The following is a 15,897-nucleotide window of genomic DNA, read 5'->3' as shown; positions in this document are numbered from 1 at the left end:
AGACTTTGGCCCCTCCAGTGAAGCAGACGGCTTCGTTCAAGATTAAAAACGCCAAATGTCACCTGCACCCTAAACTGACAGGCAGGACGGAGGACAGGGGACGGACACTAGGACCAGGTCAGTTGCTATCTGCGCTATCTGTGTGTGCTGTGGAATACATATGATCTTTTTTATGCAAATTGAAAGGGATATATGATTGAGAGCTGAAACAGTTGATTAATAAGTTTAGTGACGACAGCTTTTTTGATAGTGGATTAACTGTTTCTAATGTTCATGCAGCTGCTCAAATGTTAGGATTTGCTCTTTGTGATGTAGATACTGTACGTAACTGATTATTAATGAGAATTTTTCACAAATTTCCTGACATTTTATAGACAAGACAATTAGTTTTTCAGTGATGAAAATAATCAGATGAATCAATAATGAAAACAATCATTAGTTGCAGCCCTAATATGGCAACTAATGATCTGTCTGTCACCCTTGAGCCATACCCTCCAAGAAATTATAGACTAACTCTCAAACTTTAAAGAACATTTTTTAATTTTTTTCACCTATACACAGATTTTTCTTACACAGTATTGCCTCAGACTATGTAATATCATGTGTCTACAGGAGGGGGGCAGCCCTGCAGCAACTGCCTTGTAACATTTGTCAACCTCAAATGTGACTCCTCCAAGAAAGCTAAAGGGCGACGTGCTCGCAACCCTTCTAACAAAGAGGTAACCCGCATTACTTTGGAGCTGGAAGCTGAGGTCAAACCTGGAGACACTACAGGTCAGTCGTTTTATCTGGAGCAAAAACTTTCCAAACAATTACTACCTGTGTCGACCTCGTGATTGTTTCATTGTGCAATAGATTCCAATCTCAGTCAAGGCCATAATTATTTTCTAAGTATTGTTTTTATTTATTTACCCATAACCAGGCAGTTGCAATCTGAGCTGCCTGAGACAGCGCATGGAGAAGCAGGTTAAGACCTACATCAAGGCTCTGAAGAAGTCCATCAACCAGGAGCGCTTCCTGATCCGAGTCGCTGGTTTGGAATACGAGGTGGCACAAAAACTTCCCCAGGCTGCTCCCAGTCAGGAGAACTGCGGGCCAGGCTGGGAGAGGGAAAGTGGCCGATGTGGTAAGAGCAGAGAGCGGGACCAGGAGAGTCAGATGAGCTGTTTTTTTTTTCTGATGTGCAAATATATTGGATTTGAGAATTAGCAATGGCAGACTGAGAATCTAACCTTATATTAAACCACACACTGTTATAATCTGCAATACAGGGTCATGTGAAGTAAGGTGTATAGTCAGTGTCCACTTTATCAAGTACACCTGTAGAGTCTAAGACTAGTTAAATAAATAAATCTAGTTTTATGCCAAACATGTTTGGCTTTTATGGACATTGTCTTAGCGGTATTAATTCAATTACACAGTCTGTTTTGGCAGTGAGGTCATAGTCCGTTGCACATTTTAAACACCTCTCAATGAAATGTAGTCAAGTACAACACCACTTTTAACTATTACCTCAATAATAAACATATAACTGGTTTTACACGTTTCCAACAAAGACTGAACATTTTGATCTTCATGAAGATGTTGTACAGGTTTATCTAGTAAAGTGGCCACTGAGAGTACAGTACATCCAGGTTTACTGGGTCACCTGTGCTGTATCAACCAGAAAACTAAAAAATCTAAACAGAGTTCAAGGTTTGCATGCTTTTTTGTTTTTTTTTAAACTTAAGTTATGTGTGTCATCTCTGACTGGAGCCATTGTGGATATTCTCTCAGTCAGATGCTTGCCAGGGTCTTACTACCATGGTGAGCAGGAGCGCTGTGTCCAGTGCCCCCCAGGCACTTTCCAGGAGAAGGAGGGGCAGCTGGCCTGTGACCTCTGCCCTGGCAGTGATGGCCACGGGCCGGTCGGGGCACGAAACATCTCCTCCTGCGCAGGTAGCCTAATTTAAAGTCCCAGAGACAATATTAAATATGTATGTATATGTATGTATGTATTTCTGGTCCAGTGGAGAGCTGCTGTCTTTAGTAAAGCTGCTCTCTGTGTTCTTCAAATCAAATCCAGGCCAGTGTCCAACAGGGTCCTTCTCCAGCGATGGGTTCAAACCTTGTCAGCCATGCTCTCAGGGCACATACCAGCCAGATTTGGGACGGACCCTGTGCTTCCCCTGTGGGGGAGGACTGAGCACCAAGCGGGAGGGTGCCAGCTCCTTCCATGACTGTGAAGTCAAAGGTCAGCTTTTACTCTTTTTGTACAGGCAGGAAAATATACTTGAATAATCTGTAAAGTCTTGCCCACTACTAACATGTTTCTTTGATTTTATCCTGTAGTTCAGTGTTCTCCAGGTCATTACTACAACACTACAGTACACCGGTGTATCCGCTGCCCCGTGGGGACCTATCAGACTGAGTTTAGACAGAACTACTGTATTTCCTGCCCTGGGAACACCACCACTGATTTTGATGGCGCCACAAGCGTCTCTCAGTGCAAGAGTGAGTCTGAAAGTGACTTTTGTTTTGTGTCAGATTTTTTAAACATGAGCGGGAATCTAATTAGTTTTGTTTGTGTATGTCTAGATAGGCAATGTGGTGGAGAGATGGGTGAGTTCATGGGTTATATTGAGTCACCTAACTATCCCGGTAATTACCCCGCTAATGTGGAGTGTATTTGGAACATCAACCCACCCAGCAAGCGCAAGATCCTAATCGTGGTGCCGGAGATTTTCCTGCCATCAGAGGATGAGTGTGGAGATGTGTTAGTTATGAGGAAGAACTGTGAGTGCCTCTCTTTCCTGTTCTTGCTTTAGTGGAATTTTATTGTTTACATATGTAATTGCACCATAAAAAGAACAGTTCCAAAAACCTGCTTAGTCATTGTTGTCCTCTCTGTGTTCTTCCAAGGGTCAGCCACATCCATCACCACCTATGAGACATGTCAGACGTACGAGCGGCCTATCGCCTTCACAGCTCGCTCCAGACGTCTCTGGATCAACTTCAAGTCCAATGAGGCCAACAGCGCCAGGGGCTTTCAGATCCCCTACGTTACTTATGATGGTATGTGACATGCTCATTTATTACACCAGCTAGTTTTTACTATGAACTGCAGTGTTTATAAAATCAGATTTTGCAAACTGAGAAACTCTGTGACTCAGTTTATAATCACCTTAAAGTGTGACTATGTAATTTTCAAACAACAACCCAATCTTCCTGAACAGTTGAAATCATAAGCAAAAAAACACACACTTTCTCAGTTCAGCACTCTCAGGGGTTTTACCACTGCAGCCTTACTTTGTCAGGTATAACCAATAGCTTATGATTGTCAATAGGTTAATGATAGCAAACTTTAGATACTGCTGTGCAACTGACATCACTGACTCATTTTACTCCACCTGTGCTGTTTACATCACATAGCATCTTATCATTTGACACACACTAGATTTCAATGGCTTCTTTTCAAGTACTTTTTACTCAAATATCTTAACTAAAGGTCCACTTACAAGCTTTTTCCAGAGCTTTCAATCACATCTCATTGTGGAGCAGTTAAAACCGCTGGAAGAAGCTCATTTAAGCAAACTCTGTGCATCTACTGAGGAAGACTGTGAAATGTGGTTATAAGCTCCAGAAAAGGTAAGTAAGTGGACATTGAGTTTTTGAAAATACAGTTTCCAAGGTCATGAATTCATGTTTTACAACCAAAAATGTAGCAACTGACTCCAGATAACAAGAAATAAATTGAAATTCAATGTGTCATTATGCTGTAATTATCATTTATGATAAGCCACAGCGGCTGCAAAGTTACATTGTTTAGGGTCAGACCACAAAAAAAGTAAACAAACAAAATCAGAAAATGTCACTTTCTTTGAGTGAGACAGAGGCCAGTCATGTAGATACTTTTTGGTTTTATTTGCCCAGGATTTGAAGTATTCATCTCAGAGATTTCTGCCTCCACCCCAACACAGTGGAGGAGAAGAGAATTTTGTTTGAAGTTCTGTATGTTATATAGCTGATATTAATATTTGAGAGTTTAAAACAGGCAATATCATCTATTGAAAAAAACAACCTGTCAGCACAATCTATGTAACAGTGACCCTGTCTCTAAATAATCTCAAACATACAGTATCTTTGGAATTACTGCAGTTTCTTGTTACTTCTCGGCAGACATGTACATTGATACCACTATGTCTACAACAAGCTAATATCAGTTTAGCTCGACTCACAACATTGGGAAAGCATCTTACCTTTCCTGAAATGGTGACAGGTAACTGAGTCAATGGGAGTTTCCGTTCTATTTGTTTGTTTTGGCCACACCTGTGTATTTTATTATTTCACCATATTGCTGTTGATATGCATGACGTGTTTTTCAGCAGGTCATTAGGTGACTAGTAATTGTGTTTCCTGTGTTGTATCGTGCGTTTATGAATTCAGAGGACTACGAACAGCTCGTAGAGGACATAGTGCGAGATGGAAGACTGTACGCCTCAGAAAACCATCAAGAAATCCTCAAGGTTGGCACTCTTACTTCTTACTGTGTTTAGTTCAGTCTTTACTTATTGTTGTTACAGCAAAGAGGTGACTCAGTTAAGCAATAAGCTGTAGATGAAAAGGTATTGTTGGGCTTAACAAAGCTGTTACTAACATATTAGTATTTCTATGAGTCAGATGGCACATTGATATTGAAAAGGTTTGTTACTGTCGTCATATAGTAGGTGTGTAATTTATTGGGTAATAGCTTCAAATGTAATTCAGACAATTGTTAACTAAAATATGTGATTCCATTGACACATGGTTTTTTTCTTCCCAACAGGATAAAAAACTGATTAAGACTCTTTTTGATGTGCTGGCTCACCCTAACAACTACTTTAAGTACACCACTCGGGAGTCCAACGAGATGCTGCCTCGCTCCTTCATACGTCTCATAAGCAGCAAAGTCTCAGCTTTTCTGCGACCATACAAGTAAAAGGTCACACAGTTGCTGACGCACCGGATCGCGAGCCCCCGACATCCCCCTCCACCTTCCAGGCCACATCCCGCAACTCCCACAGGGCTTAAAAAAAAAACAAAAAAAACACAAAACATACCACCATGTTTACCCTCTTATTTTCCATAGGCTTTGACAATAAACACTATGCAGACCTGAAAAATACTGAACATTATTTGTGTTTTAGGTTTTATTTTGTCAGTTTCCATTCAACACAGGTCTGCAGTCCCGAGCTCAATCATTTAGTGGGATATAGAGTATATGAGTGGGTTTGGTTTCTATTGTGTTGTGCAACGAAACCACACAAACAAAAAAAGACAAAACAATAGAAACGCCCATTTCAGACAGGAGTGGCGTTTTGTGTGCGCAGTTTGAGCTTGATAGTTATTGTGTTTGCGTAAATGAGTTCCAGCTCCAGCTCCTACCATTAAGTATGACTGTAAGTGTTGTGTAAGTGTTGTGTAACCCTGGTTCCATCTTCCGTGTCTGTGTGCTGTCCTCGAGGAGGAGCAGTTGTTAAATTCATGTCGCAGCTGCGTTCCAGGTCATTTATAGCCTTACTATATTTGAGCTCTTAGAGCGATTTCCAAGAGTTTTACTGTTAAAACAGTTAATCTGTGTTTTGGTCCGTCTGTCTAGACTGTACCGGTATTTTCCAACCTTGAGATAATTTCTGTTGCTTTTTGAAGCCAACTTGAAGCAAATACAAAAAGGTGGTTTATCAATCCAGGAACACAGTGAACATTTGGGAGATGAATAACAAACTAACATTTGTAAGAGCCACAGAAATGAGAATGTGATGTCTAGTGGAACATGTCTCGGTGAGAGAGAGAGAATGTCTTTGAGGGACATTATGTTTGCTGCTTCTTTTAAAAAGGTCACTTTAATTCTTCAATCTCACTGTCTTTCTGATGTACTCTACACATTAATAGTCTATACGTTTAAAACAAAAGAAAGCTCAGAATCTGAAATACTTTAGTTCTCACACACAGTAAATTGATAATCTCACATTGCCTGTCTGTGGACTACCAGTTTTATTGTGTTTTTATTTCAATCTTGTAAATAATGAAAATAAATTAGACGAGGGTTGAATTCTTTAATCCTATTTTTTTTTTCTTTTTTTTTTTCTTTAAACGCAGGCCCCCCAAAATCACTTTCTGCCCTTGTTGTTCCACCTGTCTCAAATCCAAAGACACCCAGTGCCCCCTCCAAACACCCCACAAACATTTTGTTCTGTCCCAATGAAGACAGCTCTTCCAAAGACCGCCCAAAAAGGGGCGGGTCAAGGCATTTTGTGCACTACATTTAGAACCCATCATCCTACCTTTTTAGTATGAAGTGCAATGAATGAAGATAACACACCCTAATCTTGGTTATGCCCACATAAAGGTTGTGAAATGTGTTTTGGGCTGCAGTCTTTTTGAGACTCATTGTATGAAATATTTATCAGTCACTATGGGCAGAAGATGTTAGGTTTAAACATGTAACTCCAATCCCCCCAAAAAAAAAAAAAAAAATTTAAGTCTGTTATGTGTAAAAAATTTGTATTTGGTGTGTAAAAAGAAAAAAAAAGTGATTTCAAAACAGTGACCAAAACAGGGTAAAATAATTTATGTTTAGTAAAAATCTAACTTTTCTTCATGTAAGGATCTGTAAAATAGTTTAAAAGTAGAATAGTTTGACATTTTGGAAAACACTTGTTTACTTCTTTGTCCAGACTTAGATGAGAAGATTGATACCATTCTCGACTGTACAATAAATATAAAGCTATAGCCAGCAGCTGGTTATCTTAGCTTAGCCTAAAGAGTGGAAACAGCTAGTCTGGCTCTGTCAAAAAGCTTAACGAAACCTGCCCAACTCACCTCTAAAGCTCACTGATAAACACATCGTCTTGTTTGTTTAAAATGGTACAAAAGTCAGAGGGTAAAAACAAGAAGTTGTGGTTTGTGGGGGAGATTTACAACTATAACTAGACCAGGCGCAGTAACCTCCAGAAAGTGAATAAGCAAATTTCCCAAAATGTCAGGACTATTCCTTTAAAGTCATTATCACCACCACTGCAGTTGAATCAGTACAGATCACTACATGGTCAGTGGGCAAGTGACAATGATAACCCCCTCCCCTTAACCCTCTAAAGAAATTAAATCAAGTTGATGCTTACTCTGATGTCTAATGATTATATATCAGGAAGGATGTTTTGTCCCCACTCATGTAAATAATTTTTTTTAAGAAGTGGGATGGTACAGCTCATATCATGTACCAGCCAGTACCTGAGCTTTAGGATGACACAAAGGGAATTTGACCACAGTCAAAGTTGAGGGAAATGCTGGGCCATGCCATGAAGAAATCATGTCAGATTAAAATTCCTCTCTACACATCTCACTTAATGCAAACAGTCAGATTATTTACATTATATCTATGTAGACGCCATCACGCAGCATCCCAGTGTGCTCACTCGGCCCACATGCCCTCATTCCCCAACCCCCACCCCGAAAAAAAAAAAAAAAAACAAAAACAAAAAACAGCTTCTTTCCTGCAACCTGATAAATTTTTGTTTGTTTTTTTATTGTTGCCTTTTAACGAGAGTTTGCTATGATGTATCATAGAGTTGATAATGATATTTGCACTTGAATTGTTATTGCTCATGTAAAGAAATGTCTGGATTTTGTATTGTCTTTTTAAATGAATGGAATTGGTGTTCTTATTTTCTTGTAGCTTGTTTGTTCATGAAATGTTCACTCACCGTTTAGTCTATAGAGATGATACACATACAGTAACATTATCAACTGTAAAAAGAAAAAAAAAACAAAAAAAAAAAAAAAACAACTGTACAGAGGTGAATGAAACAAGTTTGTACTTGTTACTGCCCAAAACGCTTACCGAAATAAACATACTGTACTTCAGCTTCATTTCAAACTAATTTTAATGTCTGTATAATAAGTTCATACAAGTTTCATCAGCAAATAATATATTATGATTAGTGCATTATTGAAAAGGTGGCTTTTAAAAGAAGCATTTCTTTTAGAGGGTAGATTATGTTAGCTTAAGAGATCATCTTTATCATCATCATCCACTGGCTGCTGTTGAATGGTTTAAGCAGGTTGTAGCTCATTAGCTCCTCCAGTGCTGTTGTACTAAAAGGAAAGAAAAAAATAGGCATGATAAAATTTTATAGTGTGGTATACCAAGTGCTTCATGTACAACAAGTTGTTTACTTACGTGTGCGTCTACATTTGGGGAGGCTAGGGGACCATCGGCCATCATTCTCGCAGGTAATGATGCTCGGGCCAATCATGGTGTAGCCTGGCTTACATGCAATTGATATAGTATCCCTATATTGATAGCGGTCATTGTACGCTCCCATCCAGAAGGCGCTAGGCACATTTGGAGGTGGACATGTCATTTCTACGAGAAGAAGGAACTACATTTTTATTCTGTTCATGACAAGAAAGTAAAAAGTAAATATATCAGGATTGCTGCATCACTAATATCTAGGACCTTGGCATTTGGGAGGAGGTGCACTCCATGTCCCATCCTTGGTACACGAAATATCCATTTGTCCAATAAGGGTTCCCACACGACAGCGATAGCGAAGTACAGCCTTGTATGTGTAAGTCTCTTGAATGCCTATCATCTCAGCATTTGTCACTTCAGGCTCTTCACACACCATCACTGGAAGAGATACAAGAGTTTTAAAATGGCTAAAGAGAATCAGGAAATTTAAAATGATAAATGTTTTGTTTGTTGGCTGCACCTTCACAAACAGGAACACGTCCATCCCATCCAGCAGGCATGCAGTTTCTGGTTGCCCGTCCTACAAGACTGTACCTGATGACAGGATGTATAGAAGGCATCAGTTTGAGTGAGAGTACAGAAGAATGTAAAAGTTAAATATACAGTTTGTATGAAAGCAGCATTGTCCTACCCCTCATCGCAGACAGCTGTAGCAGTGTGTCCAAACACGACACCAGAATATATAAACTGGCCATTTAGAATCTCTCCTGCAGACCCACATGGCTTTGCTTTTGAGGACGAAAAGACAATTTTAATTTGACAGGACATTATGCACTTGGAAAAATAGTTTTTATATTCATGTCCACTGCGTTGGAGATTATACAATAAAGTGCAAATGCAGTGATTAAAAAGGGGGGCAGGGTTACTAAATGGTTTCATTTATACCTCAGTTTCACATTGGTTTCCTTTTCATTCACCATTATATGCAAGTTCGAGACTTGAAACTTACTTGATTTATGATTATCATTGGATTACCTATTGACTTTTAATTTTGTGAAAATAAAGCTGTCATCACCACAGCCATTTAATAAATTGAATGCGAAAGGTCTGCACTGCATTATCATGCAAAAGTGATGTAAGTCTGAGATAAAAGCCAGAGCATCATGATGATAGATGAAGCCCTAATACAGACCTGGAGTCTATTTTTCTGAAGTATGAAAAGATAAAACAGTGGCTGCATGGAGAACAGCAGACAAGCAGTACCTAAAAGCATGCTGTAGCATTGAAGACTTACAGAAGCTTAAGATGCAAAATCATCCTTCAGAGAGAATCAGTCTTCTCTGACGAACAACAATATTACTGCAGTTCTACACAATACTGCACATGACAATTCATAAGCTGTTCAGTAATGTACAAAATAATTTATAAAAAACACAAAACACTTTTACACAAAAGGTCCGACTGTGTAAGGCATATGAAAAAATTCTTACGTCTACATTTTAGGAACAGTCGTGTCCACTCTCCATCCTTGCACATGCGGTATCTGCTGCCACGAGCTCGAATGTAGCCAACATTACACATGTAATAAACTCTTTCACCAGAAGCAAAAGATGTCTGTGTGATGTACTTGTCAGCAAGGGTGGCTTTGGAGTTGCTGGTGGTTTGAGGGACATCACATCCACTTGCTGGAGAGGAATGTGTCAGTTAGGTGAAAGGAGATGGCAAAAAGACATTTGTGTATCTAAACTGAGATGCTACACAATTGGCTATTCAGTAGAAATAAACTTACGTTCTTTGTTAGATGGCTGTTCCTTGGTGGACGGCTGTTCCTTTGTGGACGGCTGTTCCTTGGTGGGCGGCTGTTCTCTTTTATCCTCGGGTGAAGGCAGACACTGAGGGAGCTGAGGGTGCCACTGGCCATCAGGGCCACAGGTGACCTGCTGAGCTCCATCCAGTTGGAAACCCTGACTGCAGGTGACGGTCACATTGTCTCCCACTTGGTACACAGAAACTTCACCACTCTTGACAGAGTTGGCCACTGGAGGGCTGGAGCAGGTGGTCTCTCCCTCTAATGAGAAGATAGGCTCACTTACTAACATGACTTTTTTCCTCTGAGATAATAATGGGCACTGTCTGATGGCTAGTGGAGGAGAATGAATAGATCTTTTACTTAAGTACAAGTAGGAATAAAACAATGTACAAATACTGCATTGCAAGTAAAAGTCCTGCATTCAAAATCTTAAGTAAAAGTCATCAGCTAAATGTATCCTTTTGACCAGTGTGTAAACAGGTACAGAGAATCCTCTATAATCCATCCCATATTCTGTTCTCAGTATGAGCTGTTCCCATCAGGCAGACGATGCAGAGCTCAGCAGGGCAAAGTGAATGAGTGTAGTAAAAAAAGAAAAAACACCTTAGTGCCTCTATCAGTTACAATTTTAAAACAGTAGCCTAAAATAAGAAGGTTACATAGGCTGTACTGAAGGACAAAACCACAAACTGATGATGGCTCAGGTAGACTTAATTTATTCATCATTTTGTGTATTCTGTAATGTCTTGTGTTTGTAAGTGTTGTGTGCTGTATATATATGAACTGGTTTAGCTAAAGTAAATTTTAACTATTTTATATACTGTTGGTTAGTTAAATCTATGTATGTAAATGGAACTAGTAACTACAGCTGTTAAATACTCAACACTAAAATGTGTAAGTTCAGCACAAAAATGTATTTAGTATGCCATCAACAGTAGTGGAAAGTACCCAACACTCACCTCTGAAAATTTGTAAATACACTGAACACACTGTCAGACAGCACAGTGAAATATTGAAATAGATATGTTACAGTACAGAGCAAAACCCTGCTGGGGTTGGTCTGGGAACATCTGAAACTCAGTCCTGCTTGTAGAAAAATGTGCTACAAAAAAGTAGGTTGGGGTCTGGACACCTGACACAGAATTCCAGAAAAGGACTTGCATATTTCAGTGAGATCCAAATTGACACATACATATGACTTCATGCTGAACAACTCAATATTCATTTTCACAGCTTCATGTGCATAATGGAAAAGATGTTGAAATGGATTAAGGGCAAGGGCGTAGGTTTGGTCGCAACATTGTATTAGAGGGGTGGTGGGGTTGTTACATCCCTACCAAAGAGATTGGCTTTTTACTGCTGTCAGTTAACATACAAGATCTGAATTTACATTCAGGAATGCCCATAAGCAAATGTAACACATGAAGCAAAATGTGTATGTAAAAATTGCATATGAAGCCTGTTAGACATAGATATAAATTGGAATAATATTGACAAATGATATTGTTCCAATTTATATCTGACAGAAAAATCATGTAATTATGTTATTCTACATGTAAATATAAATATACACATGTAGCCTATGTTTAAATTTAATGAGAAAATAGAGATTATGTTTGTATTTGATTGTCTTAATGAAAATGTTTTAATGAGGTGCATTTTGCTATGAGTATTTCATATGTTAAAAACTATCTTCTATATATCCAGAGGATATATATACACATCATAATATATCCTCTTTCTGATGACATATGGTAACATCACTCTTGAAACAAAGACATGTCATGAGTCGTAGTATAAAGCATAAAAAATGAAAAAGCGTCAGTGTATAAAGGTATGAAAACAAAGTGAGGCCTAAAAATTGAAAAAAACGTCATAGTATAGTAAGGCATGAAAATGGAAAAAAAAAGCGCCATAGTATAGTATGGCAAAAAAAAAGAGAAAAAAACAACAAAGTATAGTAAGGCCTAAAAATGGAAAAAAAATACATAGTATACTATAGCATAAAAAGGGAAAAAACGCCATAATATAGGAAGGTATAATAATGTCATAGTATAGTATGATAAAAAGGAAAAAAAACGACATAGTATAGTATGGCATACAAAGCGAAAAAACGTCATAGTATAGTATGATAAAAAGGAAAAAAAACGACATAGTATAGTATGGCATACAAAGCGAAAAAACGTCATAGTATAGTATGATAAAAAGGAAAAAAAACGACATAGTATAGTATGGCATACAAAGCGAAAAAACGTCATAGTATAGTATGATAAAAAGGAAAAAAAACGACATAGTATAGTATGGCATAAAAAGGAAAAAAAACGACATAATATAGGAAGGCATAATAATGTCATAGTATAGTATGGCATACAAAGTGAAAAAACGTCATAGTATAGTATGGCATAAAAATGAAAAAAAAAAAAAAAACACCATAGTATAGTATGACATAAAAAGTGATAAAAAAACGCCAAAGTATAGTAAGGCCTAAAAATGGAAAAAAACGACATAGTATACTATAGCATAAAAAGTGAAAAAACGCAATAATATAGGAAGGCATAATAATGTCATAGTATAGTATGACATAAAAATGGAAAAAAAAAAAAAAAAAAAAAAAAAAACGACATAGTATAGTATGGCAAAAAAAGTGAAAAAACAACATAGAATAGTATGGCATAAAAAGTGAAAAAAAAACACCAATTATAGTAAGGCCTAAAAATGGAAAAAAAACGACATAGTATAGTATGGTAAATAGACAAAAAAACGCCAAAGTATAATAAGGCCTAAAAATGGAAAAAAACGACAGTATACTATAGCATAAAAAGTGAAAAAAACGCCAATTATAGTAAGGCCTAAAAATGGAAAAAAACGACAGTATACTATAGCATAAAAAGTGAAAAAACGACATAGTATAGTATGGCAGAAAAAAAGTGAAAAAACGACATAGTATAGTATGGCAGAAAAAAAGTGAAAAAACGACATAGTATAGTATGGCAGAAAAAAAGTGAAAAAACGACATAGTATAGTATGGCAGAAAAAAAGTGAAAAAACGACATAGTATAGTATGGCAGAAAAAAAGTGAAAAAACGACATAGTATAGTATGGCAGAAAAAAAGTGAAAAAACGACATAGTATAGTATGGCAGAAAAAAAGTGAAAAAACGACATAGTATAGTATGGCATAAAAAGTGAAAAAAAAACAAAAAAACAATTATAGTATGGCATAAAAATGGAAAAAAAAACGACATATAGTATGGCAAAAAAAGTGAAAAAAAAATAAAAACGCCAAAGTATAGTAAGGCCTAAAAATGGAAAGAAAAAAAAAAAAAACGCCAATTATATTAAGGCCTAAAAATGGAAAAAAAACGACATAGTATAGTATGGCATAAAAAGTGAAAAAACGCCATAATATAGGAAGGCATAATAATGTCATAGTATACTATAGCAAAAAAGTGAAAAAAAAAACGCCAATTATATTAAGGCCTAAAAATGGAAAAAAAACGACATATTATACTATAGCATAAAAAGTGAAAAAACGCCATAATATAGGAAGGCATAATAATGTCATAGTATAGTATGGCATAAAAAGTGAAAAAAAATCACCAATTAAAGTAAGGCCTAAAGATGGAAAAAAAAACGACATAGTATACTATAGCATAAAAAATGAAAAAACGCCATAATATAGGAAGGCATAATAATGTCATAGTATAGTATGGCATAAAAAGTGAAAGACGCCAAAATATAGTAAGGCCTAAAAATGGAAAAGAAAAAACGACAAAGTATAGTATGGCAAAAAAGTGAAAAAACAACATAGTATAGTATAGCCTAAAAATGGAAAAAAACGACATAGTATAGTATGGCAAAAAAGTGAAAAAACAACATAGTATAGTATAGCCTAAAAATGGAAAAAAACGACATAGTATAGTATGGCAAAAAAGTGAAAAAACAACATAGTATAGTATAGCCTAAAAATGGAAAAAAACGACATAGTATAGTATGGCAAAAAAGTGAAAAAACAACATAGTATAGTATAGCCTAAAAATGGAAAAAAACGACATAGTATAGTATGGCAAAAAAGTGAAAAAACAACATAGTATAGTATAGCCTAAAAATGGAAAAAAACGACATAGTATAGTATGGCAAAAAAGTGAAAAAACAACATAGTATAGTATAGCCTAAAAATGGAAAAAAACGACATAGTATAGTATGGCAAAAAAGTGAAAAAACAACATAGTATAGTATAGCCTAAAAATGGAAAAAAACGACATAGTATAGTATGGCAAAAAAGTGAAAAAACAACATAGTATAGTATAGCCTAAAAATGGAAAAAAACGACATAGTATAGTATGGCAAAAAAGTGAAAAAACAACATAGTATAGTATAGCCTAAAAATGGAAAAAAAAACCCGACATAGTATAGTATGGCATAAAAAGTGAAAAAAAACACCAAAGTATAATAAGGCCTAAAAATGGAAAAAAACGACATAGTATACTATAGCATAAAAAGTGAAAAAACGCCATAATATAGGAAGGCATAATAATGTCATAGTATAGTATGGCATAAAAAGTGAAAAAAAACACCAAAGTATAATAAGGCCTAAAAATGGAAAAAAACGACATAGTATACTATAGCATAAAAAGTGAAAAAACGCCATAATATAGGAAGGCATAATAATGTCATAGTATAATATGGCATAAAAAGTGAAATAACGTCGTAGTATAGTATAGCCTAAAAATGGAAAAAAAAAAAAAAAAAAAAAAAAAAAAAAAACCAAAAAAAAAAAAAGAAAAAAAGGAAAAAAGAAAATGCCAGTACATTTGAGAATCCTGTATACGAAATCCGTTAAATCGTCTCATCAGAAAACATGTCAACGTCACACTGGCAAAGAGAAGTGTGGTCCCGCTATGGGCAACAGTGAGAATTCCTNATAGTATAGTATGGTAAAAAGAGAAAAAAAACGACATAGTATACTATAGCATAAAAAGTGAAAAAACGCCATAATATAGGAAGGCATAATAATGTCATAGTATAGTATGGCATAAAAAGTGAAAAAAACGCCAAAGTATAGTAAGGCTTAAAATGGAAAAAAAACAACATTATACTATGGCATAAAAAGTCCTAAAAATGTCATAGTCTAGTAAGGCATGTGTTACGGCCGTGGCCGTATTCGGGGGACCTTTGTCATTCCCTGTGTGTGGTTGGGTTGTGTTCTGTCTCAGTCGCCTGTTGTTGCAGTCTGACCCTGCGAGAGGGGATGCCCGTGACGTCACCGGGATTTCCTAGGAGTGTTCCGCCTTTCCGCCGCACCTTCGATGCTCCAGCTGCAAGCCATCTCTCCTGATCAGCTGGGCTCGCCTCTTGTCTCCACCCCGCGTATAAAAGAACTGTCATTCGGTTGTTCGTGGCGATCTGTGTTGCCCGTATGCAGACTCGCCGCCGCGCTGTGTACCAGTGCTTGTGTGATTGTTGTTAATTGATTAGAGCCGAGTGAAACAATGTGAGAGCTAAGGTTGTGTGTTTTTGGTTTTCTAGCGTAAAGCTAAGTGCAGCTCTGTTTGAGCTCTGGTGTTTGGTTGTTTTGCTTTTCTTTTGTTGGCTGCTTGTGTTCTTGGTGTTAATTGCATTATTGGGTGGCTTTGTTTTTCTTGTGCCGCCTCTCATTTTGTTTACCCTGTTTACTTTTGTTAATAAATAACTTTATTTAACCCTTAACATCTTGGGTTTTATGTTACTTCCCTTTCCCCTAACGAGCTGGTTGTAACAGCATGAAATGATGTAAAAATGTCATCTTAAAATGAGGCATAATATTTCAAAAAGCACCATATTATTTAAAAGGTATAAAAACAGTATAATGAGGCTGAAAAATTGGAAAAAAAAAA

General features: G+C 36.9%; 2 protein-coding genes across 3 annotated transcripts in view; one reads left to right on the top strand and one right to left on the bottom strand.

Annotated features, from left to right (window-relative positions):
• The window catches only part of scube3 (signal peptide, CUB domain and EGF like domain containing 3), a 70,387-nt gene extending 63,892 nt beyond the window's left edge, over nt 1-6,495 (top strand). For both annotated transcript variants that reach the window (XM_022767593.1, XM_022767592.1), the window contains 10 exons: nt 1-117; nt 613-774; nt 923-1,126; nt 1,777-1,938; nt 2,066-2,233; nt 2,332-2,493; nt 2,578-2,775; nt 2,902-3,054; nt 4,426-4,505; nt 4,805-6,495. In XM_022767593.1, the coding sequence (XP_022623314.1) occupies nt 1-117; nt 613-774; nt 923-1,126; nt 1,777-1,938; nt 2,066-2,233; nt 2,332-2,493; nt 2,578-2,775; nt 2,902-3,054; nt 4,426-4,505; nt 4,805-4,957 (1,559 nt within the window). In that variant the 3' untranslated portion in view covers nt 4,958-6,495. The remainder of the gene's footprint in view (nt 118-612; nt 775-922; nt 1,127-1,776; nt 1,939-2,065; nt 2,234-2,331; nt 2,494-2,577; nt 2,776-2,901; nt 3,055-4,425; nt 4,506-4,804) is intronic.
• A 1,388-nt stretch (nt 6,496-7,883) lies between these two features.
• LOC111238177 (zona pellucida sperm-binding protein 3 receptor-like) lies at nt 7,884-10,311 on the bottom strand. Its single transcript, XM_022767577.1, has 7 exons — nt 10,002-10,311; nt 9,703-9,897; nt 8,904-9,000; nt 8,733-8,806; nt 8,477-8,650; nt 8,198-8,383; nt 7,884-8,112 (listed from the first exon to the last, which is right to left on the bottom strand). The coding sequence occupies exons 1-7, from the start codon at nt 10,309-10,311 to the stop codon at nt 8,090-8,092; spliced, it is 1,059 nt and encodes a 352-aa protein (XP_022623298.1). The 3' UTR covers nt 7,884-8,089.
• Nucleotides 10,312-15,897: the final 5,586 nt, after the last annotated feature.

The sequence above is a fragment of the Seriola dumerili genome, unplaced genomic scaffold (genome assembly GCF_002260705.1).
Source record: "Seriola dumerili isolate Sdu_G_001 unplaced genomic scaffold, Sdu_1.0 BDQW01001222.1, whole genome shotgun sequence".
In the NCBI taxonomy this organism is placed as follows: domain Eukaryota; kingdom Metazoa; phylum Chordata; class Actinopteri; order Carangiformes; family Carangidae; genus Seriola; species Seriola dumerili.
Note: the sequence above shows the minus strand (reverse complement) of the source record. Positions and strands in the feature narration are given on the sequence as shown.